The sequence below is a fragment of the Anneissia japonica genome, unplaced genomic scaffold (genome assembly GCF_011630105.1).
Source record: "Anneissia japonica isolate Jap-2015-1 unplaced genomic scaffold, ASM1163010v1 scaffold1165_len1893470_cov193, whole genome shotgun sequence".
Classification (NCBI taxonomy): Eukaryota; Metazoa; Echinodermata; class Crinoidea; order Comatulida; family Comatulidae; genus Anneissia; species Anneissia japonica.
Window position 1 is genome coordinate 1,072,739 of NW_022709613.1, and position 27,757 is coordinate 1,100,495.

The following is a 27,757-nucleotide window of genomic DNA, read 5'->3' on the forward strand; positions in this document are numbered from 1 at the left end:
AATTGTAATTTTACTCCAGGCCTCAACTATAATTTCCCGGTCAATGTCATTCCAGTGAGGGCGTTTTGGGTTTTTAACAGGTAAGATTTTCTTAGACTGACTACCTTAATTACCTATTTGCTTCATGCGTATTTGAACTTGAAAACAAAGAACATCATCATTAAGACACAACATTCCCATTTGTACTATATAAGCATGAACTTAGGGGAGATCAAATTTCTTGTTAGATTTGTATACGTTTCATTAATGAAATCGCACGGTCCAAATGCAAGTATAAACCTTTAAAATTGAATTGTAATACTCAGAATTCCATCCAATTGCTGGTAGACTTATCTACAATTATTTCATAATGGAATTAATTGCCAGTCGCTCTAACTAATGAAACTGAATCTGCAGTCTTGAGGGTTGTAACGAAATTTTAAATCATATCATCTGTTTATTGTTTATGAAGATTGATAATTTTATTAATTGAAAAATCCATTTCTAAATTGCGTTTTCGCTAGGTACAGCTTGTGGCCTGTATGTTAATGCGTTTTGGTAAGTTGAAGAATCTGTTTTCTCAGTGAGTACATTAGTTGGGATGCCTACGTCTGCTCTTGTGCAGTCGGTGCTTGTATGTTCGTATCTTTCCACGTGGTCTTTGTACGGCCATGTATCCGGGCGTCTCTGTGAGTCGTGTTGAGGGGAGTGGCTAGGTTTGTTGTGTCATTCTTTCACCAGTTGCAGGTTGTTTATAACGTCAGATGACAAGTTAATTAGACATAATGAACCACACTAAGGACAGTCTTGTATATACCAATGTTATAAATCATAGCAATTATATAAAAAATTGTGAAAAGCGGATTAAAGGCGGAAACCGTTAACGGAAATCTACTGCGATAGACAAGAGGTGAAGAAAATAATTCTAATCACGTCTTTAAAATGATTAATTAGGTTCTCCAATGATAATTAGCTGTAAATATTGTTTTCTACTATAGCCTAATTCATCTATTTCTAAGAATTACTCTTTGCTATCATTATATGTGACGTTCTCATGTGTTGTCGTCATACTTGATTGTGAGCCCACATCACATTTCTCATTTCAAGTCTATTGAAATGAACCATAAGTACCGTATCTCATCTTACGCCAGTACCGGTACCAAGCGAACTCGGTTCACACTGTGAGGTTACTAGGGCTTACGGTAGGCTTACATCATTTCCACACTCCTGCGAAGAAGTTTTGCTGCGTCAAGACTAGTGTACGCCAGGTTTCGTCATTCAATAGGGCCTACCTTTCCGTTTACGCGTTTAATTTTGAGTGGTTCACTGAACACTCTCTGCGTATGTGTTGCCTTTCTTGAGCTTGCGTCAACAACGCGTTAGTTAACGTGAGAGAATACTTTTTAATATTCCTGAAGCAGAAATGTATCAACAAATTGTAAGTAGACGTGGGTTAAGAGGTGCGGGTATCACTCCATCAAACCTATGATATCCCACAAAGTAGCAGATACACACTACTCCTTCTAAACAAATAATGATCTCAATTTTGAATTTAACACCGTCTTATCATTATGTCGTAATAATTCATATGATTTCTATCTGTACAAATGGAGAGCTTTCGTTTGAAACCCACAAGGGGCACATTAAACTTCTCTCAATTATCGGCTACAGCATATGAATATCTCTGCAGAGAGTGTTTTTAATCAGGACCAAGGCAAAACTAATCATAAATCTATGAAGCAGAAAATAAAGTCGTATTGAGCAGAGATGAAATTTTTAATAGTTTGTCTCCTTAACACCGATCAGCGTTATTAGATAACTTGCAAATAGTATCGTTAACCAAACAGCGACGCGAGTGGAATAAGTCCAAGTAAATGAGGCCTATCTTGCCGTTGTATGCTATAATTAAGATATGAACGCTGAGATGAAAGCTAAATTGGATGAAAGTTAAAACGGGATGTGATCATTGAACTGTTATTCCTGAGATAAAATGGGGATGATAAATGACTACTGAAACCTACCAGTAATTAGGTAGGAATCGTGCCAGACCGCCGATGAATATTGTAAACAATGTCGAACCAGTCCGTCTAAATATATAATGTCAATATACCGACGTGATCGAAATCTAACTTCTTCAATACCATTTAAATGTATTTTGGTTACAGATGACATGTTGTACCTACATAGAAACGGTGGACACATAAATACTAAATGTGTCTATGGCATCACTTAAGTCCAATGGAATCACTTTATAAGCGCAATTAGGACTCTGAGACGTCATCCAGCTACTATTAATGTAAGTTGATATAAATCCACTTCAAGTGCGGATTCAAGGGGGCACACTCAATCAGTCCCTAAAAAAGAGACATCATTGCTGACTCAAGAAAAAAGTCATCAACTGATTATTCAAACGAAGTACAGTAATATAGTAATCCTATACTGTAATAGTTTTACATAAATCGTAGACCTAAATGGACCTAAGTTATATACGGTAAATAAATGAAAGAGTATAGAAATTGGACACATTAATGTATTGTAAGATTGGAAGAAATAATGATATATTCAATAATATTAATGGTTGAAATATTTGAGAATAAAACTGTTTCTGTTGTTTATGTAGAGTATTCTGTAAAGTTAGGACACCTATATTAATTATTACAAAAATTTGACACTAATAGGCCTATGAATCTGTTACATCATCAATCTTATTTCTTATATCTCTTGTTATTTCAGTTTATTAGTATAAAGTGTATTGTTCTATACTGTAATTTAATATTCTATTCATGTTTACTATTTATGTTAACATATATTGTAGAGTCAACAAGCCAATTTCATATTACTGTATTTTAAATATGACAATAAAGATTATCTCATCTTATCTTATTTTATTATAACAGATATAGTATATCTACTACTAGCCTCAGGGCTGGATTTTATAATAGGTAAATATGAAATTTTCGAAATTTAACAAAACTAATGATGAAACAAAATACTTAGGCAGGGGGAGGGCCCCCGTCGGGGAGAGCTTCCCCCACCCTCGTCGGGGAGAAAAAGCACAATTCGTCGGGGAGAAAAAAGAATTGGGCCTATATGTATTTTCTACATATTAGTAGACCCTAAAATCGATTAAATAAGCCTTTGAAACCCCTAAATTGTCAAAATTATCTCCCCCTGGACCACTTTCGTAACCTTTTAATCGAAGCCCGACCACGCCCACTTTCCTTTCTTCGGGGAAATCTGACCCCTCGTCGGGGACCTCGGCCCTCCCCACCCCACCTCCCGTCGGGCAAATCCTGGCACCACCCATATACTTAGGCCTACAGTATTATCAATTAATGACCTTATGGAAAAATATAATGCATAGGTAACAAAATGTGAGTTAATTTTTTGTTTAAAATGAATAAATTTCACGAAGGATCCCGAATCAAAGTGAAAACACAGGCAACGGAGCAAACAGACCTAATTTATTAAACGCGATGGAAGCGAAGGGCTTTATTTTAGATCATATTGGCACTATTCTTTAACTTTTTTTATATGAAATTGATGTTATTAGTTAGTTATGTGTATTTCCTTGATAAGTAAAACATATTTTATGAAAAAATGAAACAAATAAATTGTATAATATATGAGGTGAGGTGATAGGTTGACATAATTATTTTTGAAAACTGGGTTTTTCGGATAATCACAGTTGGAAGCAGCTGAAGCGGGAACCGGCGTAGCGAAAATTTCACGAAGGATCCCGAATCAAAGTGAAAACACAGGCAACGGAGCAAACAGACCTAATTTATTAAACGCGATGGAAGCGAAGGGCTTTATTTTAGATCATATTGGCACTATTCTTTAACTTTTTTTTTATATGAAATTGATGTTATTAGTTAGTTATGTGTATTTCCTTGATAAGTAAAACATATTTTATGAAAAAATGAAACAAATAAATTGTATAATATATGAGGTGAGGTGATAGGTTGACATAATTATTTTTGAAAACTGGGTTTTTCGGATAATCACAGTTGGAAGCAGCTGAAGCGGGAACCGTAATGAGGATAGGCACTTGTGGTGTTAACATAAATCCGTATGAATTTTTTTATCATTATTAGAATAAGAAAATTTCACAGATCTAAATATGTTGAGATGATTAATTGGTTATCTGTTCATAGTCATGACGTGGTATTCATGTACTGTACGTGTGGCTCGTCAAAGAATGAATTTAAATTGAATTTCATTACGTTGGTTAGTGACTTTCTAAAGTGTGATTACACGTGAGATGATAATCGAATAATAAGGAAATCTGGAAGAACAACGCAGAATGAAATCATATGCTATAAAAAAAAAAAACACTAATTATCAAGTCATTATACGAAATCATTTGGCTTTTTTTTAATTGGCCTAGTTTTGTTTGGTAGTCCTATTTTATTAGTACATTGATGGTTATAAAACATGTACTGAACTAGGTGTTGGCGTTGGTATAATGTAAGCATGGAATTACATGGAAGGACATTATCTTCGTATAGGCCTATAGGCCTATATCTGTGTTTTCTGTTTTCATGTTATTCTGCTCCATCCAGTTAGTTACTAATGGACCTTTTCACTAAGCCCCGCCCCTTATATATTGTTGCATAAGGTACACAAGACGACAGTGTTAAAGCATACGCCAACACGTGCGTTTGTGAGACGCGCGCGTATTCCTAGCGTTGTTCTGATTAGTCAGTTGTTAAGTTTGATTGACACTCCGGAAAGGTCTATTACACAACCAACCAACAATTAAAATTACTCATGGCAACGATGTTGCTCACCCCGTGCGTCTATAACCTGCATTGGTTGTCTGTTAGATGACATTAGTGGCAATTTCATGGCTCAAAGATTTAACTCACCTCTTGAATGCCAGGTTTCCCTTCCTGATCTTGTATCCAATTTAAATGATTGAATTTTTATGTTTAATAGGATTTATGTGTGCGCATTAAAACTTCATAATTTTAATTTAAAATGTTTAATTCCTACAGTAGAAACATAATTATTTGTAAAATAATAATAATAATTTAATAATAATTGCAATATTTTGACCTGTTAAATAAATTAATAGAATTGATAATGTATTAGAATATCCCAATACAGAGAAATGAGCAATACATTACTGTATAACCATAATTTAAACATCAGCAACTAAAATGATAATAATGATAATTAATAATTTGATCTACTTGTGTATTTTCCATAATAATGGTAATTAATAATTTGACCTATTTTTGCTTTTGCCAATGGATTTTATTTCTAATGTTTTTATCTTTAGCATCTTGCTGTTTTGTATTTACTTAGTGTTTTTTTTTTTTTTATTTTGTGTATAAGTTTTAGGATGCAAACCAGTTCAGCCTTGGCTGCTGTTTGTAATTGTTTTATATTTTCATACTTGAATAAAAAAAATATATATATATTTTCAAATTAAGTATCCTTCATAAAATATGAAACCAGGTCAAGTGCTATTAGTTTATCATATACATTTCGATATTTGAAAGTTACCTTTTGAAACAATTAAACCGAATGTATTCTGTAATTGGTGATAGGTTGACATAATTACGTTTGAAACTAGGTTTTGTGGATAATCGCTGTAGAAAGGCACTGAAGCGGAGACCTTAATGAGGATAGGCGCGCGTGGTGTCAACATAATTCCGATATGATTATATTATTGATATGAAAATAAGAAAATTTTCACGGAACCAAAAATGTTGAGGTGAGTAATTGGTTATCGGTTCATAGTTGTGACGTCATAAAATGTACGTGTGGTAATACTTAATGTCATTTCGGATATGAGTTTCAAATTAATTTCCAAATTTCTCGCCTAAATGAGGACAGTCTAGTTTTTATTGCAATGAAATTTGAAATAAAACCCTTTGCCAGATTCTATAAAGATCTCGACGAAGCTAACAATTTGACGCTTATAACGTTTATTACAGTTTAGTATTCAAACTGGGTATTTTTTAGGTAGAACAATTCTGTAACGTAATTCCCAACAAGTAATAATGTTACTGCAATGTTTTGTTGACGTTATTTTTCTGATATCAATCAATACATCGATATTAATCAATTATTCTATCAGTGTAATTGTACTTACATATAGGTCTATAGTGTATATACATACATAAGTTATACATTTTTATTCGCAGTGATCAATAAAGCTGGTCTCATGAAATTCAGTTTTCTTGGTGGTAAATGCTTAGTCTCACATAACATATCACAAACAACCCCTTCTTTGTTGTTATGTTTAAATAAGAATGAACTCTTTACCGTGATTCATGTATGTATTAACATTGTTATATGAATCTCATTTCATATATTTCAGGAATACGGAATGTATTGTTTTTTTAAGGCAGGATATCTATTTATATAAATTAATATAATAATTGTAGTGTTATTGTAAGTATTCAAAAATATAAGTTTAGTTTGTTTGAGATAGGGCAGTCTAAGATACCAGACAAGAATTGTTTTAAAAGTCTATAAGGATTTCCTCTAGGGACGGCGGAATTGTCTTCTCTTCGTTGCAACTCAACCATCCCTACCACCATCCACACTCCATTGGTACATACACGTAAGTATGGTTTCTGGTTCTTCGTTATTACTCTAACCTATGAAGTTAGTTATTTTAAACCGAAAATGAAAAATATGTATACGACCCTAGTAAGCAAATGAAACGGAGTATCCAGTCCTTTGAAATGTCCTAAAATGAAATTAAATGGATCGAAAACATAAATGGAAGGTATGAAATGCAATTAAAAACGGTAGACGAAATATTCGAATAAGGATATAGAACGTGTGTTAAAATGATTTTATTAATGAGGCAATCTATATGAATACGGCAGTAAATCATTCACTGCAGTCCATTTTTTGAGGCCAGTTAACTTCATGATCGCTAATAACTGAATTCATAGCGGCGTAATGGTACGTAAATTATCAGGAATTACTTGTCATAATCGCTAAATCCTGGATGAAATTATATAAAATTGATAAAAAGATTGATGACAGAAGGGCTATAATTATTATCTATTTAATGCAAACAGCTATAAATTATATTTTTTATTGAAGGATTTATTATTAAAATGCATAACGTTTAAGCGTCAGTCCCGTGTGTACACGCAATGTCCTGCGTCAGTTCAATGTGGTAAAGTGCGGCTCACGTGGCTTAAGAATGAATAGTCTGCATATCAAACATTAACATAAACCTATTATTTTTGAATTATTATTCTTGTTACCGCGCACATATTTGTGTTATTTTAGTGGAAAAGATTGCAACTTATATAATAATAATAATAATAATAATAATAATAATAATTATAATAATAATAATAATAAAAATACAGTAATTATATTAATAATAATAATAATTTAATGTATCAAGTTATAAAGCAAAAAGCACAGTGTGATTAATAACAATAATAACATGCCTAAGGTGTCGTGGTAAACAGTGCTAGGTCTCAAATACATAAAACCATGGACCCTGATAAAAACCTCAACATAGTTTATTATTCGTGTAAACTTGGAAATTAAGGTTGTTTTTGCTTATGATTGTGGTAGGCCTACGTGGTGATTACTCTTTGCATTTTACCTCCTTAACATCAGTCGCCGTATGATTACTCTCTCCCTACTGATTACCGGGCTTAGATGTTGCACAAGCGGGAATCAAACGATTCCTTGCTCACTTGCCGTTCTATAACACATCCGAATAAAACAGGAAAGAGATTCAAAGAAGCAAAACTTATAAGACGTTTATCACAACTACTGTTTGGTCGACATAGATAACTCGTTCATATATAATAAAAAAATAACAGACATACTGAGAAGACAATCATTCTAAAGAGGAATATTGAATAGAAACGGAAACATATTTTGACGTTCTCATCATCTTCATCCCTCGTTGATTTACAATCTCTCTCGGAGGTGATTATGTCATCTAAAAGCATAAACAAGACAGGTAGATCTCTCGTTAACAGCATCCAACATCGCAGCCAAATTATGATTTTAATAATTCATAAATCAAACAACAAGTTTTATTCAACGAAGCGTTACGTAATAATCCCTTGTAAGACACTTCGGTAATAATTCAGTTGCATCATACATCAATATGATTTAGTGATAATTATTATGTCGTTAATGGTTTACATCGAAGCAATCGTAAACGAGCATTCGTATTTGGCCTAGGAAATTAAAAAAAGTTGAGTATATCGTTGAAATTTACGGGGGAAATATCTACAGCGGATAGTGATTATGTACATAATTGCATGAGGGGAAACAATATGTCAGGTAGGCCTACATTGTCACGTGATAAGGTGTAATATCATCAACAGTATCGTAACTTGAAAGTAAATAATAAAATATGAACATCATAAACAAATCATCATTTCACAGTTTCTTGTAACTTTATGATGATGATGATGATATATGTCAATTTTAATAGAATTTTCGAATTTTAAATAATAACTTACTTTAAGTATACAAAATATGCAAATTAATTGCATTGATTTGTTAATTGTTTTCTCAACACAGATAGTACTGTAACAAACTTCTGTATTAAAAATATGTTTTTCTCTTTAATGGGGTTAAACTCTCTTTTACTTCTTTTTTCTCCTTTAATTGTTAACAGTTATATAATTATTATTTGTTATATACACTTACGTTACACTTAAAATACTGTATGCACATTTGTATGCGGTTACACGTGTTATGTACAATGTGTATACCTTATCTAATTAGTTAAATATACATATATTTATACTATTTTACTTTTTTTAATGTTGGGAAGAAATTTTATTTTCATTGTTAGACTAATTCAAACAGTTTGAAAAATTCAAAAGTTGAATAAAAAAGATAGGGGTTTCTCTAACCGTGCAATAATAAAATGATACAAAATCGGAACTCTATGCCGTTGGAAATGTAATCTTGTCAAGCCCTTGATAAAAACTTAAAATTATCTAAATAACGGTACATTAACCGCCGAAGGTGTTATTATACCTGCATATTTTTTTAATATTTTTTTTTAAAGAGTTAGGCTAATTTATATTTTTATTGCTGTTCTGTTTTAGGTCTCTTTTTAATCGGACCCCATTGGAAATAAGTCTAAGAACTTTATGGGCTTTCCGGGCATCATAAAAATTTCATCTTGCTGACAGCATAATGCTGAATAGAATGTTAATATTTTCTGTATAATTTTTTCATATACCAATATATGAATTTTTTTTTATCGATTTTTATGTATTTTATAATAGGCCTATGTATACAGATGCAAATCAAATCATACAAGTAAAATTATTCGAATTAAATAGATTGCTTAGCAAAACAACAATAGTCTTAAAATGTATATGAATATATATATATATATATATATATATATAAATTAAGATAGCCATCAACACTGTTAAATTATATATTAATCATCAAAGAAAGATAAACACAGTGTTGTCCTATGAATAAATAAAGAAATTGTGCAATAAAATTCATCTAACGGGATTCGAACCTGCGACTTCTCGCTGTCAAGGCGAGCGTCATAACCATTACATCACAAAGTGGTTATGCTGAACATAATTTAAACTGTATAAAAGATGAGAGAGTATGGGAGAATAAACTAGAATCATTCAACTGAGATTCGAACTGACTTAAATGCAGACACCTTAACCAACAGACCATTGGGATTCATGGAAACTTCAAATCCATTTGAAGCAATTCCTGTTACTGAGCATAGTCTAGTTTGGTTATTGATAAATCATCTTGTCGGTGGATTAGTTCTTTGTATAACACAGAAGGAAAATTTTCTTCAAATTAGATTTGGATCTGCCATCAATGCAGTGGCCTAGTTGTCTGTAAGGTATACGCTGGAAGCCAGAGTTTTAACTTTGCATGGGGCTGCCATTTTCAGGCAAATGGCATGTTAGTCCTAACAGGCTTTCACCGCTATCGTGTTTTCTTCAGTTAATATGTGAAAACAGACAGAGCCTACAATGCTAGAATGTCTTACCCATAAGATCCAATGTATACTTATTATTAGCTCATAAGTCACAAGAAGATATCAATGTACGGTAATACGTATATCATATTTGACATCCATAGAGCGAGAGCTCCTCGTGTAGATTTGTATACAAACCAATAATTCAATTTTGCCTAATGCGCTCAGCGTGCGCCGATAATTAAATATATTTAATTAAAATCGTGCAACGCCAATTTAATTCCAATTATATATTAATCATTCTATCAATTCCAACAACATTGGAAATACGATTTCAATAGATACAGGTAAATTCAATTGTGTATTGATCTCGGAATGTAAAATGATGAGAAAGCAAATCTGTGCGGTGGTTTAAGTTGTTGGCCTTTTTTTTAAATCTCTCTGTGGAGGCATACGTGTTGTTAATTTAGGAAATGAAAAAGCTCATAAATGTATTGCCAGGGCAGTTGGGTGATAATATTATATCCTTGTTAGTAGCAAAGTTACATTATTATTGTAGAATCCTCATTTAGAGGCCGATAGAGCACAATATGCACTAGGTTTTTTTTATTTTCTTTTTTTAGATTTTTACCTGTAATATTTTCTGTTAGTTGGGTTTTGAATTAATAACAATACCATAAATACGAACAAATAAAACATTCATGGTTTATATCTCAATCACTGAAGCGTACAAGTCAGCGGCCGTATCCTTTCCCACATTGTACTAGCATGGTACTAGCCTACATTTACATACAATACTTGCATAAAATGTCCAATACTTAGAGAACACTCTCTTTGGTGTATTAAAAACACTACAACATATGTTCCGAGTGACGTGTCACATCTCACTTATCACATGACCGCGTGAAATTTAATGTTTAAATAAAATATACATCAAGTTGTGAGTTTGATGAATTCTCTAGAAGGCTGTTAGATTTATATAGCGATATATAAAGCGACGCTCACGGACCTGATGTTCACTGTAGCACGTTCAATACATTAGTGCTCATCCACTGCGAGGTATAATAAAGGCTGTAGCGCTTCATTTACATCCATTTATGGGACGATGCCTCATTTTTTTTTGGTATAGCGTAGAACGATGAATTATTTTAATGTGTGCCAACCGGAAATATGCTACTGACGACGGCAGTTCGTAAGAATTCCGATATAAACTAGCCTATATACAATACAATGATGATGATGATGATGATGATGATGATTATGATTATTAATGTTTATGATAGCAATGTTGATTTGATGGTGTCAGTGATGACAACGGTAATGACGATGGCGATACGAATAAGATGGTGATGATGACAATGACGATATTGAAGACGACGACGATTATGATAATAATAATAATAATAATAATAATAATAATAATAATAATAATAATAATAATAATCATATTTTCATATTTAATTGCATATTGCACATTGCCTGTACGCCCATGTACACAAATTTACAAAAAAAAAATTAACAAGAAAATACGACGACCTGGAATTTAGCGAGGCCTCTCTCACCAAAACCGTTTTTTTTTTGTGTTCTTAATGTTTTAACACATTTGCTGTGATAAGTGACACTCTAGGTGTTAAATGAGCGAATGAGGTTAAAATGATGTTGCCTAAGGCATATTTGGCTTCTAAGGCATTTTGCTGATTTTCCAATAACATGTCCGTAAGTTCAATGATGTTGTTTATTTCGAATTTCATACCTTCAGCCTTCATCAAGCAATGTGTTCTCTTACGAACTCGTTTCACCACTATATGGTGCATTTACCACACTTTCTGTCCAGGTATATTTACCTAGAAACTGAACACTTTTAGCTAGAGAGTGTCTTGATTCTTTGACGTCATTATATTTTTGCTGATTGACCTAAAAAAAAAACATTCTTCAAAATTAATCTTAATACTTTGTATAATTATTTTACCATTTAATTAAATAAGAACATTATTTTTATCGTTACAGACACAAAATACAACTGTTTGTATACCAATAAAGATGTAGTGTCCCTTAAAAAAGAAAAAAAAAAGTTAAACTTTCTAATTTTGCAGTAACATATAAATTATTAACTTGTGCATAGAAAATATTGAATAAAAAGAACTGTGTTCCCTGATTTTTATAACATTTTTCAAACATAGTAATAACTATATTCAAGATGCTTTTATGTTACAGTACTTCAAAATGAACATGTTAATTTCAAAATTATTTTTCATGATATTTTTTTAGAAATGAATGTAACCTCAGGTAAAACTGATTAGTGTTTGTGTAATGTCTGATAGGAAGTTGATAACTTCTTTTTATTATTTTAATGAGAAATTAAATTTTGTTAGAGGCCTAATATTTATGCTACACACGACGGTTATATTATTTATCCGTTCATCATTTGTCATGTCTCCCAAATCACGTGGGTCTAAGCCAGGTTAGGAATAATCAGTCTCAGACCGTCCTGAAGATGAATGTGATTTGAATAGTTTAGAAAGCGGTGATTATTTTGTAAGGGATATCTCTAGCCTTTGGTTACGAGTTCCTATCTTTTTTTTGATGAATAATGGATTCATTTTGTTTATATGTGCTGCACACTATAAAATGGATATATACCACCTTAAAATATATCCAAGGTAAATAGGCCTACAATACATAATAGGCCTAATTATTAATTAAATAGTAAACATGTTTCAGCAACAGCAGACCTATCTACAACTTAAGTTTTGCACATAATTTCATATAGGCCTATGTAACAACAGTATTCGAATAATATACAGTAGTATATGGTTGTCTAAAATATGTGTAAATTAGTCACAGCAATAATTCCATTCGAATACAATTAAGCCTATAGTTTCATGAAATCGATATATACTTGTAGCTACGGAGTTTTCACTGTAGTCACACTACGTATCTGTCTTCGACGCAATCGAGACGGTCTCCGATTCGTCTGACAAATCAACGTTGCCAACGTTATACTGTCGGTGTGATAGCCTGCAGCGATTTTGTGGAATTTCAAATTCTACAAGTATGTAAGAATCAGACCAATCTTGAAAGATGGGTTGAATGCATATTGTTAATTATTCAATGTAAGCAAATGGTTCTATTTCGGAAATATCTGCACAAACTTGCTCCATCATCTGAACACCCCAAACATTAATATTCCTTGTGACTGTTTGCGTATGGTTCTAATCGATCTAATGAAAATTTCCGGAGTGCCAATCAAACTTAACAACTGACCAATCAGAATATAGCTAGAATTACGCGCTTGTCCTCCTCTACAAGCTTGATGAAGCCCATCTCAAATTAAAGCCCCCCTTTAGTTTGCAAAATTAGCCCCGAAAAGAAGCCCATGGGCTTCTTTTCAAAATAGCATAGGCTTCTTTTCGAGATAGTACAGTACATACACTGTGCATGAATTTCAGAAAACAAAATAAATTAAATACAAGTTTATACAGTATTTGAGGTGATTTAATCCAAGTTAAATACACTCCATGATACAGATTATGTTACATTAGCCTTGTTTATTGTTTTATAGTACAAATTCACAAAATGTAGAGCATTCAATTTGAAAAGAAGTCCCCTCTTTACTTTGCAAAAGTAGTCTCAAAAAGAAGCCCATCTCGAAAAGAACCCATCCAAAGTTCGCAAAAATAGAAGAAGCCCAGGGCTTTAATTCGAGTTTTTACGGTATGTTATCGTGACCATATTTGATAGATTTCTAGACAATATTTAAAGAGCGGGGCTAAGAGGAGCTTTTCATGTAACAATTCTATGGTCTCCCTCTTGATCTTCCTGCAGATATTCGTCTTTCAATTCTCCATCAACCATCTTTAAACTAAAGGTGGTACTTGTAATTTGATTTTTATTATTTCTACTTTCGTTTATTTTTAATTAGCTATTTAGCGGTTGATCTGAGTGCATGACGTCTTGTCATTAAAAACATTATTTTGAACACATTTTTTTACACTATTTTAAATCTTGGTAATAAGCCGTTATTATTGCCAAGACGAATTTATTAGAGGCAATTTGAAACTGCATCTAATTCATAAACTCTTAATTTGAAATATGTAGCAGTAATCGTAATAAATATAAAACTTTAATAATTGAATATTCTTTATAGACACGTAATCTGCAATCAAATATTTAGTGACTGTGAAATGTGATGTCGCCCTCTATAGCATATACAATTCTAATTAACGAAATTTTGTGATTGCATTTTCAGTTTGGATCGCTCACACGAACATTAATCTATCAAATGAATTGTAATCACCATGGTAATATACACGCGTGTAACCGATTCCTTTTTTCTATTAAGATCGTTAAATTTCTGGTTGGGTTTTCATTTATTCGTTTATCTCATTTTCTTATTTATCATCTCAAAAATAAGTGAAATGGCGTCGTCATTAATTTGTGCTATGAACACAATTTTTAAAATTCTGTGACTTAAATTACCTACAAATATTCATTATATTGAGCCACAAACGCATTACATCTACACAATTTAAACCGCCATATCATGCATCAAGTAAACAACGTTAAAAATGAAACAGGATATTTTGATTGCAAAACACATTCTCTTCAATATAACTTGGATTACAATGAAATCTTATCTCTGAAATTATCGCGACGTTAACATTAGTTCGACATTGTCTGCATCTATCAGCAGACGATTCTGCACAAAGATTTTAATGAGCGCGGGAACGTCTTCATCCTAGTCATTTCGATTTTCTTATTAACTTCATATTAAGGTTATATGATTCGGAACTTGGGTCATTATTCATCATTTTGATTCCAAACGATGTTTGATGGATCCCATAATCAGTTCTTCTTTTCTGGTAATCTTGAATATTGGCAGTATTTTTTCAATAGTGTAATAATATTGCGTTAACTCATAGATGCTTTTGAAATGTATATTATTGTGATATATTATTTTGATAGTAGGCGCCTATCTATGTTTTAAAAAATTGATGCTTGCTGAGAATAGTTCTACAACACTGAACGTTGAAGTGTGTTCCAAGTGTGTACTACGAAATTTTTCGTCTAGTGGAAATCGTTTTTCAGTGGCTCCTTACGAACTGACCTGGCCTATATATGTAATTGATTTTGAGCCCATGTTAACCCATCAATGCATTTTGTAAATGTAAATATCCTGATAACTCAATCCTGTAGCATGTAGACGTATGGAAGAATAAAGCCTTCACACCATAGCACTTTAGACGCGTTGACGCAAACGTATAAACCCTATAAGAGTGTAAACGCGTTGTTGCTCTAGTTTGAACCAAGTCAACTCGCTGCTGATCGTAGAATTACGACACTATAATACCGTACTCAAACAGATCATAACCCAAAATCCCCAATGTCAAGAAGCAGGACAAATTGTGGACCAATATTGTAACAATATCTCACTTTGGCTTGGAAAACTGATTTTGTATTCAATGAATGCCCTATCCCAAAATATGATTGTCTCCTAAATAAAATTGTTTTGACTGATGCACTGTATACTTGTATAATGTTTGTTTTGATTGCTTCTTTCTGTTCGGCATATGTCTTTCTCTTATATAACGACGCACCATCACGTGTGCCGCCAATAGACTACGATCGCATCTCTCACAAAATTAGTTTGCTGGGTCACCACATGCCTCTTGATAAACTAGGGTTCAAGTCGTAACCTTTGATGTACTATAAATATCGAAGGATTAATCCAGCATACAGTACAACAAATACTTGAAATTTAATTAAACTGATCATTATCACATAAATAACTAGGGTTAAATTTCAATCAAAAGTGGTAGGTCCACTAATAAATGCACTTGAGAAATCAGGGTCCCAGCCTGGTGCTGACCAGTCGTTTGTGTCCCTTGGCATTTGGAACCTTATCTATACATCTTTACTAGAAGAGTTGAATGGGTACCTGCTCTAGAATAATACATTAGTTTAAACTGGAAAGCCATAACCACAGCAACACGGTTTTGACAGCTTTTGTAACTTTTTCTTTTAAGTTATGCCAGTTGGGTTACACTCTGGATGCATGTCGTGAAGTGGATTTACCTTAGAGAAATTTCCTGATTGAATGAGCATGCTGAATATTAAAGTAGAAGGCGTAGGCCTAAAATAAAGCGTGCAAATTCGTGCAGCTATTTTAATTCCTCAGATTCTTCTCATTAACAATTTTTAATAAAATACCCTAAAAAATTCGAATGGTAATGAATAATATAAGCCTAATAAAAGTAAAATGTATAGGCCTATGTATATTACCATCATTGATGATAAGAAGCGATCATAATATTTATCTTATTTATAAGGTAATATTCACACCAGGGCTGAAACATGAACCACTTCACAGCCCGTCAACTGTACAAGCGGGAATAACTAAACATGGTCCGCAAAATGGTCAGCGTATGGTTCGAATCATGGCCTTGATGTTAAAACATATTGAAATCGCTGTACCATACCACCTTCCCCCATAGGGCGCTTATATCCGAATGTGTTTTTACCTGTTTAAGTTTTCAATAGAACGCTCATAATTTACGTAAATATTTAAAGTCAGCATTTCACATATTACATTTTATTTCTCAAGCTTTTATCGCCGACAGAATATCACTAAAAAACTTGAACCGACGAGTACGGTACTATCAATACTAAGTCAGCAACTCGTATGTATTTTTGGTAACTATAAATGATTGAATGGAACTGACACGAACCCGATTTGCTGTCTGTAATTTATATTTTATAATTTGATATTTCAAGTTAAAAATTCCTATAAAATGCATCTAAACATGTAATCCAAGGCTTGAATAAGATACAACAGCGATACTCAATATGGAAATGATACCAGTGAACTTAATCCGATATTTAATCCGTCTTTCTTCCGGCATCACCAAGACCTAGATTAAAGTAAACCGCGTTTTCAACATCGTGATTAACAGCCCTTTATTTGCCTCTACAAACGCGTTCGCTTATAGTAATAATCCATTCGTCAACGCATAGAGCATAACTTTACTCCGCATTCAGATATCCACTAAATCCCTCTCATACCTTTACCTAAGCATTTACCTATGATTTTTACTTTGTCGATTTTTTTAGGATCACCCAACCACCATGTAAACTTTCAATGGGGACGTATTTCACTATGTGATCGTATTATATCCTGTCGTGCATTTACTTTGGGGTTTAGGCCTACGCGTGGCTTAAACATGCCTTTTCTATTTTCTCATACGAAACGTTATCATATCATTTTCTCAGCTTTACAGCACCTTGGTGTATAGTCACACCCGACTCTAATCATGGCTTCACCCAACAAACATATTATTTAATAGGTAGGGCCTAGTTTTCGCCGCACGACGTTAACCTTAACAACGTTAGTACCCATCATGCAGAGCGATAGCTCCGCCCCTTTTGTAAACAAATCGAAATACGCATGCGTAAACCCATAACTAACGTACGTCGAGCACGTAAAATCCTGAAATTAATGTACTCCGCAACGCAAGATGAATAAATTATGACGTCATCCGTTAACGTTAAGATTAACGTCGTGTGGCGAAAACTGCGTAATAATGTATCTATAACTCTATTCAATTGTTATTCTTATGACCTAGATATTCTAATGTTTTAGATTTATGAACACTTTTATATATGTCCTATAGGCATATTATTGAAAAAGGTTATATTTGAATATTTAATCGTAGACTAAACCTGCCTTCACCAGCACGGTATTTTACTTATTTTCGACATATCTTACCCTTATCCAGTCCCTTCCCATTAGACTCCGCTCATACATTCAGCCATGCTTTCACGATGCGAAATATGGCACCCGTGTCTTTACTCACGCCTTCATCTAGACATCCATTAATAACTTCAAGATTACTTATGAATTATTCCACTTATGCAGGCTTATTGCATTAATCCAGTCTTCTCTGGTCATCCGATTATTCGGATCGCTCTTTACCTCGAACAAAACTTAGGATCAAATAATAACTAAATAAACTATAGATTTAACATGAAGTTGGTTTGAATCCACGGCTACTATAGCTATCATAATACCATTTTGTATGCCTAGTCTATCATTCATTGTTGAGACATATCGTTTAAAATATAAATTCGACTTGAAAACTAGAAATCAACCGTATGAGATGTTGAATCCAAGCTGCTGAATATGGAAAGTATTTTACTTTCTACGAAAAAAGTACTGACAGAGTAAAACGCAAGAGAGCATCTGACAGCTAAAATGAAACATTATAACATTATTATATGAAGCTGAGAGGCAAATTAGGGCTAGGCCTAACATGATTGTGACTTAATGAGCTTAAGTGAAACTATTAATTGCAAGCTTTTGCTAATCACGATACCATCGTAATAAGATTTAGGACTAGTGATAAATTATTTTGTCAGTTTTGATATGAGCCTGTGTTTAATTATGGTTTGATTAAATATTTCAAATAACGGAAATCTAATACTTCCTAATAGACATATAATTCCAAATCATGGCACCTATATTTGTGCTGTAATACTTGATTCATAAATTACCGGTATATATTGGATAGTAGGCCTAGTATTGTAGGCGTGGTATAGGTACGTTGGTTTTTGTTCGATTATTCCATAACGAACAGGTACAGTACCCACAAAACAGCATAACAGTGGTTAAAAGTTAATGTGTGTGCGCGCGTAACGGTGAAATTCATTGAGTCCCTGGATTTCCAACATTGCTCCAATGGCGTATCCAGGATTTTGAAATAGGGGTTCTGAAGAGGAATATTACGTCCACTGAACTTTACGCAATGCGCAAAAATATATATTATATTGATGGTTATGATTACACAATAAATTGGATGTTAATGTCTAATTAACTTACTTTGCCATTTTATTTCCATTAGTTTATTATTATTTTCTTTCATGTTTGAACAATGAGGGGGTGCTCAGGCACCGTGAATACCCACACCCCAACTCTGGTTACGCCACTGGGGTCTACTCAATAACTATGAAATACAACTTACAGTGCCATCGTAGAGTGGGTATCTATAAAACAAGTAGGGCTTTAATGATGTAAAACAATATAAGATAAAGCTACTAACTATGAACATGAGTTTTGTGATTGATGAAAGATTTACAATAGTGCTGTAAAACAATATTATGTTATACGCCACGGGACTAGAGAAATCAATTATTCAGTAAAATTTATTTTTGATAAACTGGAATAAATTACCTTGGCATTAGAAAGTAAACACCTTGATCTAAAGGTGTCTATCTTATCTGTAAGTGAATAATTATAGGAATATTACTATACAGAGTTTAGAATTGGAAATGAAAAAGACATATCAATATTGTTAACAAGAACGCATTCTTTTGAAGTGACCCGTAGCAGCAAAAAAAAATGTGTTTTTTCCCTTCACATTTCGAAATGCAAGGCATCATATAAGACACTTTTGGTACATTCTGGTGACGATAAATGTATCTTCAAAGAATTAAAATCACGTGTACAACACATCAAATCACGCGTGGGAACGCGTGGAATCACGTAGAAGGCACGCAAAATCACGTATAATATACATTTAGTCAATGTCCCATTGATTATCCTTCTCAACTTGCCTATATAGTGAACATTCTGTGTATAAGTAACATCGAGATTGCTTTCGGACACCCAGGGGCGAACGATTCGTTTCGTTAATACAATAAATATACAGTACATTGATATTATAAACAATACTCGTTGTAGACAGTAATATTAGTGTAAAGTAGAAAGTTATGGTCACGTTACAATATTAATGAAACGAAATATACGTTTATGGATTTTGATGATCATCTTTCCGTTGATTTAAAATAGTTTTGGTATCATTTATAGTCACATTTCACCATCCGACGATTGGTTAATTACACTGACTCAACACAGTCATATCATCCACTTTTAGTGATACATTATATTGCGCCATTGACAGTCATAATCAGGCATAACTATTACTAGCTTTTCTCCAAACTCAATCTTAATAACAAATACTGCGTTTTGTACTTAATGAAAAAACTCAATAATTGACGGAAGCGCCTTAGACGGCTAATAAGAAGCAGTTTGTAAAGCCATACACAAATCTGGTTATCCCTATCTAAATTATATTTTTACGATCACATGCGTTATGTTTTTATAATATGCTAAATTATTACGGATTCGCAAATTTTAACAACACTATATTGTAGGACATAGGCCTAGGCCTTTTGTTTATTGAATTATGGCATTGTGAATAATCACTTCGTTATAGTTTTTTAAATTTATTTCTTTTTGTCCATAATAAGTTATTCAGTACAGTAGGCCTATAAGTTGTTCAGAAAAATGACTATTAGTAACACCTGAGTAGACATGACTAAAAAAAACCCAGTTTAAATAAGCTAATTCTAATTGATTAGTACCGGTATAGGTGAATACCAAGATATACCTACAAAGTAAGGTGTGATAGTGGTGAGGGTAAATTTCCCTTTAGTGGTTAGAGGTCAATGATCTAGCTTAAAAGTCTACAGTAGGCCTATATCGAAAATCAACCAGCTGGATATTGTTAATTTTGGTAAACAGAAATAGATTAGAAAAATTCAAAGCCTTAATTAGAATCACTGGAATATCTTAACATTTAACATATTCGGTATTCAGTATTAGGAGGTCAAGGATCAAAATGTTTGGTTTAATGTTGTGCGTGTGTGTGTATGTCAAGCCCCATGCGTTTGCATTTAAAGCGCCCTAGTGCTATATGTGAACCGATCGCTCTATTGAAAGATTAAGAACACTTTTACCTGTATATACAGGCACGGTGAATTACACTAGTAAAAATAACTTCTCAACAACGACACCAAACTTTCGTTGCCGTATCCAATTGTTTAAAACAGCGCCCAGAGCTTCAGGTCAAGCCCAAAAGCTGCGAGCTGATTGGTCCGAAGTTGAGAAACCATTTTCTCAACGAAACTTTTGCGATGGTTGTGTTTGCGTTAGTAGAAGCGAGTCTGATGATCCGTCTGATGATCCTTCGCGCTGTGTGTCGTGTTATTGAAACGGTATCTTGAACCAAGGTAAATCCGACCAAACTTTGTTCAAAATACAGTATTGAAGTGTGCACAGAGAAATCATCACTAATTATCATTATTTTATTTTCCATTTTTCAGAATTCATTCATACATATTTTTTTCTAAAACACAAACATGCATAAACTGTATCATAATCACATAGGCCTATACACATACATGCAAACGCAGCTGGCAGACAGTTATTTGCTATGCATCAATGACTAGTGCTGTACAACTATGCATGCGCATGAGTGTGAGGCATTAGTTGCTTTAATCAGATTTGAATCCAATGGCCAAGTTGGTTAGTTGGTTAAGGCGTATGTAAGCATAGACAGCATGCGAATTTCCCGGGTCCGAATCTCGGTTGGGGGAAAGTTTTTTTACACTCTCAGATTCCTCTTTTTTAACGTTCAAAATTCATATAATTATAGCATTACCGCAAGACGTTATTATTTCATTATTAATAATAGGCATATTATATAACCACCATCCGTATGTAACACTTTAATATTTATTTTCTCCTAATTTGTGTCTTGTGTGTCTACACCCACTCCGCGTGCACCTTTGGGGTTGATAATGATTACTAGCTACGTACAGTCTTCACACAAATCTTGGTTTTCATCCATTTCGTAAGCAACAAATATTTTTAACAGACTGACTAGTAGGCGAATGAACGCATTACTGAATCATATACTTGCCTAATTGATACGAATTATGCTGACGATGATCAATTATTTAGCAGTAAATTGTGCAAAATTGAAATGGATTGCTTTCAGTGTAAGATTTATGCAGCTTATAACAACAATTCCTCGTAAATATTTCAATGTGCGCTGGCGTTGACTTGCTTTCTATCGGTGCATTAATTGATTTTCTCATATCGCCTGCCTTCGTCTTTATATTTTGTTATTTAATGAAGGAAATGAAACGAATGAATAATTGGAAAAAGCATGTGAATCGAAACGGTATGAAACTTTACTCTGCCTTTAGCTACGGATGGCTCACTGTCATTAAAGCGGTTCGCACGTATACCGTATATATTAGTTTCCAGTAAAACACAGCGCTTTAGCGTATTTTGTAAATTTATGTAACGCGCTTTCATCCAATCACGAATGAAGAGCCCACGATGTTTACATTTCTATGAACATAGCGAGCTAAAAAAAATCACCATGACGTCAACTCGTAACAGAGTTACTTTAATATTACAGTACTATACATTTTACCGTGTCCACCTGTCCATCTTCTTGAATCATTACCTTATCTCATTATGTTATACGTGTCTCATGTGTGTAGTATTAGAAATTAAGATACATCTTAAAGTATATGTCCTCAATTACCAATGCCCCGCTTCATTCTTAACAATCAAAACAGTTTTCATATCTTTCCGTTCCTCATACATTTTTCATCGATCGTAATCATTTTTTTTTTCATCCGCATTTATTTACCGTTCATATCATTGTATAATTCTATTACGGCGTAATGTCATAGGCATACTCAGTGGGCTAGCACTTAAACATGATCTGTCTTGCGCTTAGTACATGCATAAAATTCTAAGCATTGTTTTTAGTTAGAACGTTAAATATTATAAATTAGACTGATATTTCTTCGTTATTACATTGGATTTCTGATATTTGTCCTCTATTTCTCTTTTAATGGAAAATGCAATTTGTTGGAATTTCGTTCTTGCTTCCGGCATATAATCAAAATATATCATGTCATTCAACACATACATTGCAAAATAAGTAAGAACTGTATAATGCTGTACCAGTATGCGTAGGCGTTTAATTATGTCATTTATATAAATGCTGGCATTTTTGGTCTGCCAAATTTTCACACTTACTATAATTCTAAACGTATATTACATAAAAAACGTCACCAATATCAGTAAATTACATAGGCCTATATTTATAATTTTAAGTAGCGCTTTCCATTCTTAGTCCGTTTTCTATATTATATAATTTAATACAGTGTTTCAGGTGGTCTGTAATTTCATGGTTTTTTTTTTTTCGAGTTACACAATAATTTTAAAATAAGAGATAAAGAAGGGGGAAGTATACCATTTCTTTATCTATGTTGTATATTATAGATGTTTTATATCCCATTTGTAGAGGTGCTGTTGTAATTTCTTATACTGTTTTATAGCAGACTAACGCGGCTACACTTTTTATTCATCATGATGACAAAAAAGTTACTGCACTGTACTTTACTACTGTAGTTGTACGGTTTCATCAATATTTGTTCAATGCTTATCACCTTGGCGAAATCATCTAGAATCTTCCTTTGATTAAATAAATAAACGTTTAATCAAATCGTCAATTCAACATGTTCGAACTATTACAATGCTCAAGCCCTGTCCAAGAATATCAAACGTTATTTGACAAAAACATGTTGCATGTCTAAATATGGTCATGACATCACATCGTGACTATATATATGGGCATAATACAATATTTTGTCAAAGGAAATTTAATAATCTTGACAGCTTAACATCCCTCCTTTGGGTAAACCTTTAGGCCGAGAACCGAGGGAAAATGTATAGTATATTAAAGAAAACACTACGGACAACCTCTATTCAGAAGACACCTTTATTAAGGCGACACATGTTTTGATCCACCGCAATAGCTCTCATTATTATAATATGCCAAATTACTATACCATCGTCATGTCATGATCATCATAATCATCGTGATCATGATCATGATCATCATCATATCATGATCATGATCATGATGATCATCATCAGTGTCACCAAGAGCGACTCTTGTCCCAGGACTTTGCAGCTGCTGGGCCTGCAGCGGTCGATCTAAGAGTGGCAGGAGGCGCAAGGTGGCCACGGAAGCTACCGTACTTTTAGGCCCGTGTTTTAAACGATTGCAAATTATAGGCCTACGTGTATACGTGTATCTTATCACTCATTGTTCTCTTTATTCATTCATACTAGTGGCCTGGGTATCTATAGGGTCTAGGTGCACCCATGGAGGAATTTAGGGGTTAGTGGGGTCGAGTTTCATGGCGTCAACTTGCATTCCCATCGGATCGAACCGAAATTCGGACCGGTTCCAAAGCGCTAAACGCCAGCGTCCCTTTCGATTTTTTTTTTTATTGCTTCGGTAGGTTTTCCGATCCGAAAATTTGGATTTGGTGTGAATGCACCTTAAATCGGTGTCATAAACCAATATATATTTAAAGGTTAGGCCTATGTCTACGAGTAACGGTTAGTATTATTTCCGATTACTCTTATCGCCTTTATCACTCTAGTATCGCCTTTTTCTACATTTATAGATATTACCATTCATTTATATTTTATGACATTCCGATTTGTAGACTTACAGTTTTCAAAGATCCCAGTTGTTTCCACTTTTCTTCTTATTTGAGTTATTAATACCGTATAGTTCCTTATGTTTATTTATTAGAATTTGTTTCAATAAATTCGTGATCCTGCCATATGATGTCATACTTACAGTTTTATATTTTGCGCACGATCAATTTAGTGTGTAAAGAATTTCATAAAAATTATGAATGATAAACCTAAATTGTCTTCTGTCGCACAGCAGACAATGACGACATTTTCCCGATGCATCTTTACCGTATGTGCTCAACAAAAAATCAATAAATACAAAGTGCCTCTTGAAACATTTGTTACACTCCCGTTTACAACACCACTAATGCAAGCTCTTTATGCGTTACTAAAATAACGTTCAATACAATAAACCAAAAACTCGTAAAACAACCCAACAGAACATATATAATAAAACGCCTGTGAGTAAGACCGTGTTTAGCAGTATGGTTTATTCACAGAAACACAGTTTTGAAGTGTACGAAGGATAGTAAACGGTCCGTCACAAATCACCCGCCAGAATTCAATGAAACTATCTGATTAGATTTTGAGAATGTTCTTCGAATTGCTTTTTCTTGGAGGAGCTAAATTTGTGAAATATGGCGAAACTTAATATCCATCCATTGCAAATTTGGCTGTGCGTGTACTTTACATTAAACTAAAAGCTTTTAAAGTTCGTCGTAATGAGAGCGCACTTAGCTAAATCGGCTTAAATCTATCTCAATTTCGCGTGTTACTGATATTACGTTCTATTTGGTAAATGGACTTCTGAAAAGGCCCTAAGTAACATACGAGAGACTGCACCACGAATCTGCATTTAATAAGTGCGCACACACGCTCTGTAGGTCCGTCGATTAACGGTTAAATGGAAATTATAATCGATTTCTTTAGAGCTCCAGTGAAATAACATCGTTATTAACGGGGGAAGAACTTAACAAACGATAACTTAACTTGACAGAATCTCTCTATCTCATTCAAATTTCAAATTATTTTTGCAGGCTGACAGGAGTACAACGTAGTACTTTATGCTCTTTGAAGTTGGATAAAACACGTCTTTGAAACCTATGTTTATTATCCAGGTTGGTAAGCATAAACAACGCACTATGTTGGTGAGTGACAATATACGCCTCTGTTATAAATATAGGCAGTAATATCAGAGGCAAATTATACATTTTTTAAGGCTCTATTTACTGAAAAGACACTTTCGACAGCTTTGAGCTTAATACACACAATAATACAACATTGGCTAACTTCTCATTCTGATATACATTAAAACAAATATAAAACACCATGTTTTCACGGAGGTTAATTTATACTGTGGTACAAATAACAACGCGTAAAAATACAAGAAGTTAAAAGAAATCATTAAAACAATAGTTACTAGGTCTATTAGGCCTAGGCCTATAATTTATCAACCATAATAGTATTATATTATTATTATTATTAATTAATAATAATACGATATGAAATAGGCTAAAATATTAATATGAAATAATAATAATTATAATTTTATTATTGACATTGTTGTTATTATTCACAATTTTTAAGACCGTCGGAGTATGTACTGAATATAAATACAATTGGCTATTTTTTTTTGTAATAAGGATAAGGGGATCTTAAATGCTTACATTATAACCAGCAATCTATCACTGGGGCCAGTATTTGGGCATTACAGTTGCCTAGTAATGAAAAATCGAAGCTACGATCAAACTGGCTCTTCCCCTGTCTCTATTTTGTTACCACCCCAACCCCAAAATGGCAATCATGGATACAACTATATTAATAATAACAACAATACCAATAATAATAATAATAATCATTTATTAATAATAATAATAATAATAATCATTTATTAATAATATTAATAATCATTTATTATTAATAATAATAATAATATCATTAATAATAGAAACAATAAAAATACAGTGGTAAAATATAATTAAAATGAAAACTTGTATAAGCTTAATCTTAATGGCAAAATAAACTAATAATGAAAATAATTTGAGCATACAAGCATTCTCTTATTTATTATATACAAAGCTAGAATCATTTCTATATACAGCGGGCATATACAATGTTTTACATTAATGGCATAAAAATGCACCGTTATTTACACAGGACAGAAGGATGATATTTGCTTAATGCGCAGTTGTAGAAAGACAAGCACAGGTTTCTACTAGGAGCATAATCAAACTTTAAAAAAACAAAACAAAACACCACCTTCAGTTTTCCTCTCATTAATTAGGAGAATATTTTTTTAAATGTCGATTGTCTTTGAAGTGGCTCAATAAAAAGTTTTTGCTTTTCCAGTAGTTTCATAAAATAAACTGTTCAAAACCATATCACACGCCCTCTACCGACTGAAGTTCCTTGATTCTAAAAACGCATTCAGAAAACTAAATATGATCACTTTTGTCAAGCTGGCTAGCCATCATTTTAGTATACACAGAACCTCAGCGCAGAGCCACATGGTCCGATGTAGTCATATAACCTCTTCATTTAAAGACAAATAATGTATAGTTTATTGAACTAACTTGACTCAAATGGCTGAACCGTTATTCTAGTTCCAAAGTTGTCTTTTGAGAGAACGCGTTGATGGACGAATATGACGGAACAATATTACTTGAGCAATTAGCGGAGCATTATTTGACCTCAAATGGGCAATGTAGCACGTGATTTCAGTCACATGATCAAACAAACGAACAGTTTAACATTTCTGTACAATAAATGTTTACACAATTTACACGTAAAAGATGGTTGGCGGTTCTATAGGTGAGACAATCCATTACAAAGGACAATCTTGAATCGGTAACAGCGTTATAATCGTCTGTGAAAAACTCAGAGTATAGTACACTGTACTAGTACGTATTCGAATTGACGTAGCAGTCGGTCGTTCCTGATACCGCACTTAACAACGCCCTCTTTAGTTCAGCAAAAACTTTCTTCAACAAACAACCTGAAAGACAAGAACATTAAATAAAAAACTTACTCATGTTTATCAACGATTACTTTAACATAATGTAAATAAAAGGTACCGTAAGTTATAAAGCATCCAATGCCACTAACAAAGTTCAAGTTCCTTGCAAATAATAAGTAATTCTAGATAGGTCTACAATATATCGATAGTTAGATAAAATGATATTGCAACTGTAGGCGACGTTTACCATCATGATATTATACAAAATGATACAATATACTATACTAAGGATAATATAAAAAGGAGGCCTAATAGTAATTAGAATGATAGTTTTGAGGATTAGTACTAAGTATATCTCTAGTACGGTAGTTGAGATGCCTGCTTTCCAATCAGAGGAAAACACAGGATGTTTTTTCTTTTTCTCAGAGCTGAACTTCCCGACTTTCACCTTATAAAGAGCTTGTAAAGCAGCCTCTTCCACCATGAAACTGGCGAGTGCATACTTTCTTTCAGATGTGAAGGGGAAAACAAAATTAATAAT

The 27,757-nt window shown here is 33.3% G+C and overlaps 1 protein-coding gene across 2 annotated transcripts in view; it reads right to left on the reverse strand.

The window, feature by feature from the left end:
• Nucleotides 1-22,724: 22,724 nt before the first annotated feature.
• Nucleotides 22,725-27,757, reverse strand: part of LOC117106850 (LIM domain transcription factor LMO4-like) — a 43,153-nt gene continuing 38,120 nt past the window's right edge. For both annotated transcript variants that reach the window (XM_033248326.1, XM_033248327.1), the window contains exon 4: nt 22,725-27,255. In XM_033248326.1, coding sequence (XP_033104217.1) covers nt 27,244-27,255 — 12 coding nt within the window. In that variant the 3' untranslated portion in view covers nt 22,725-27,243. The remainder of the gene's footprint in view (nt 27,256-27,757) is intronic.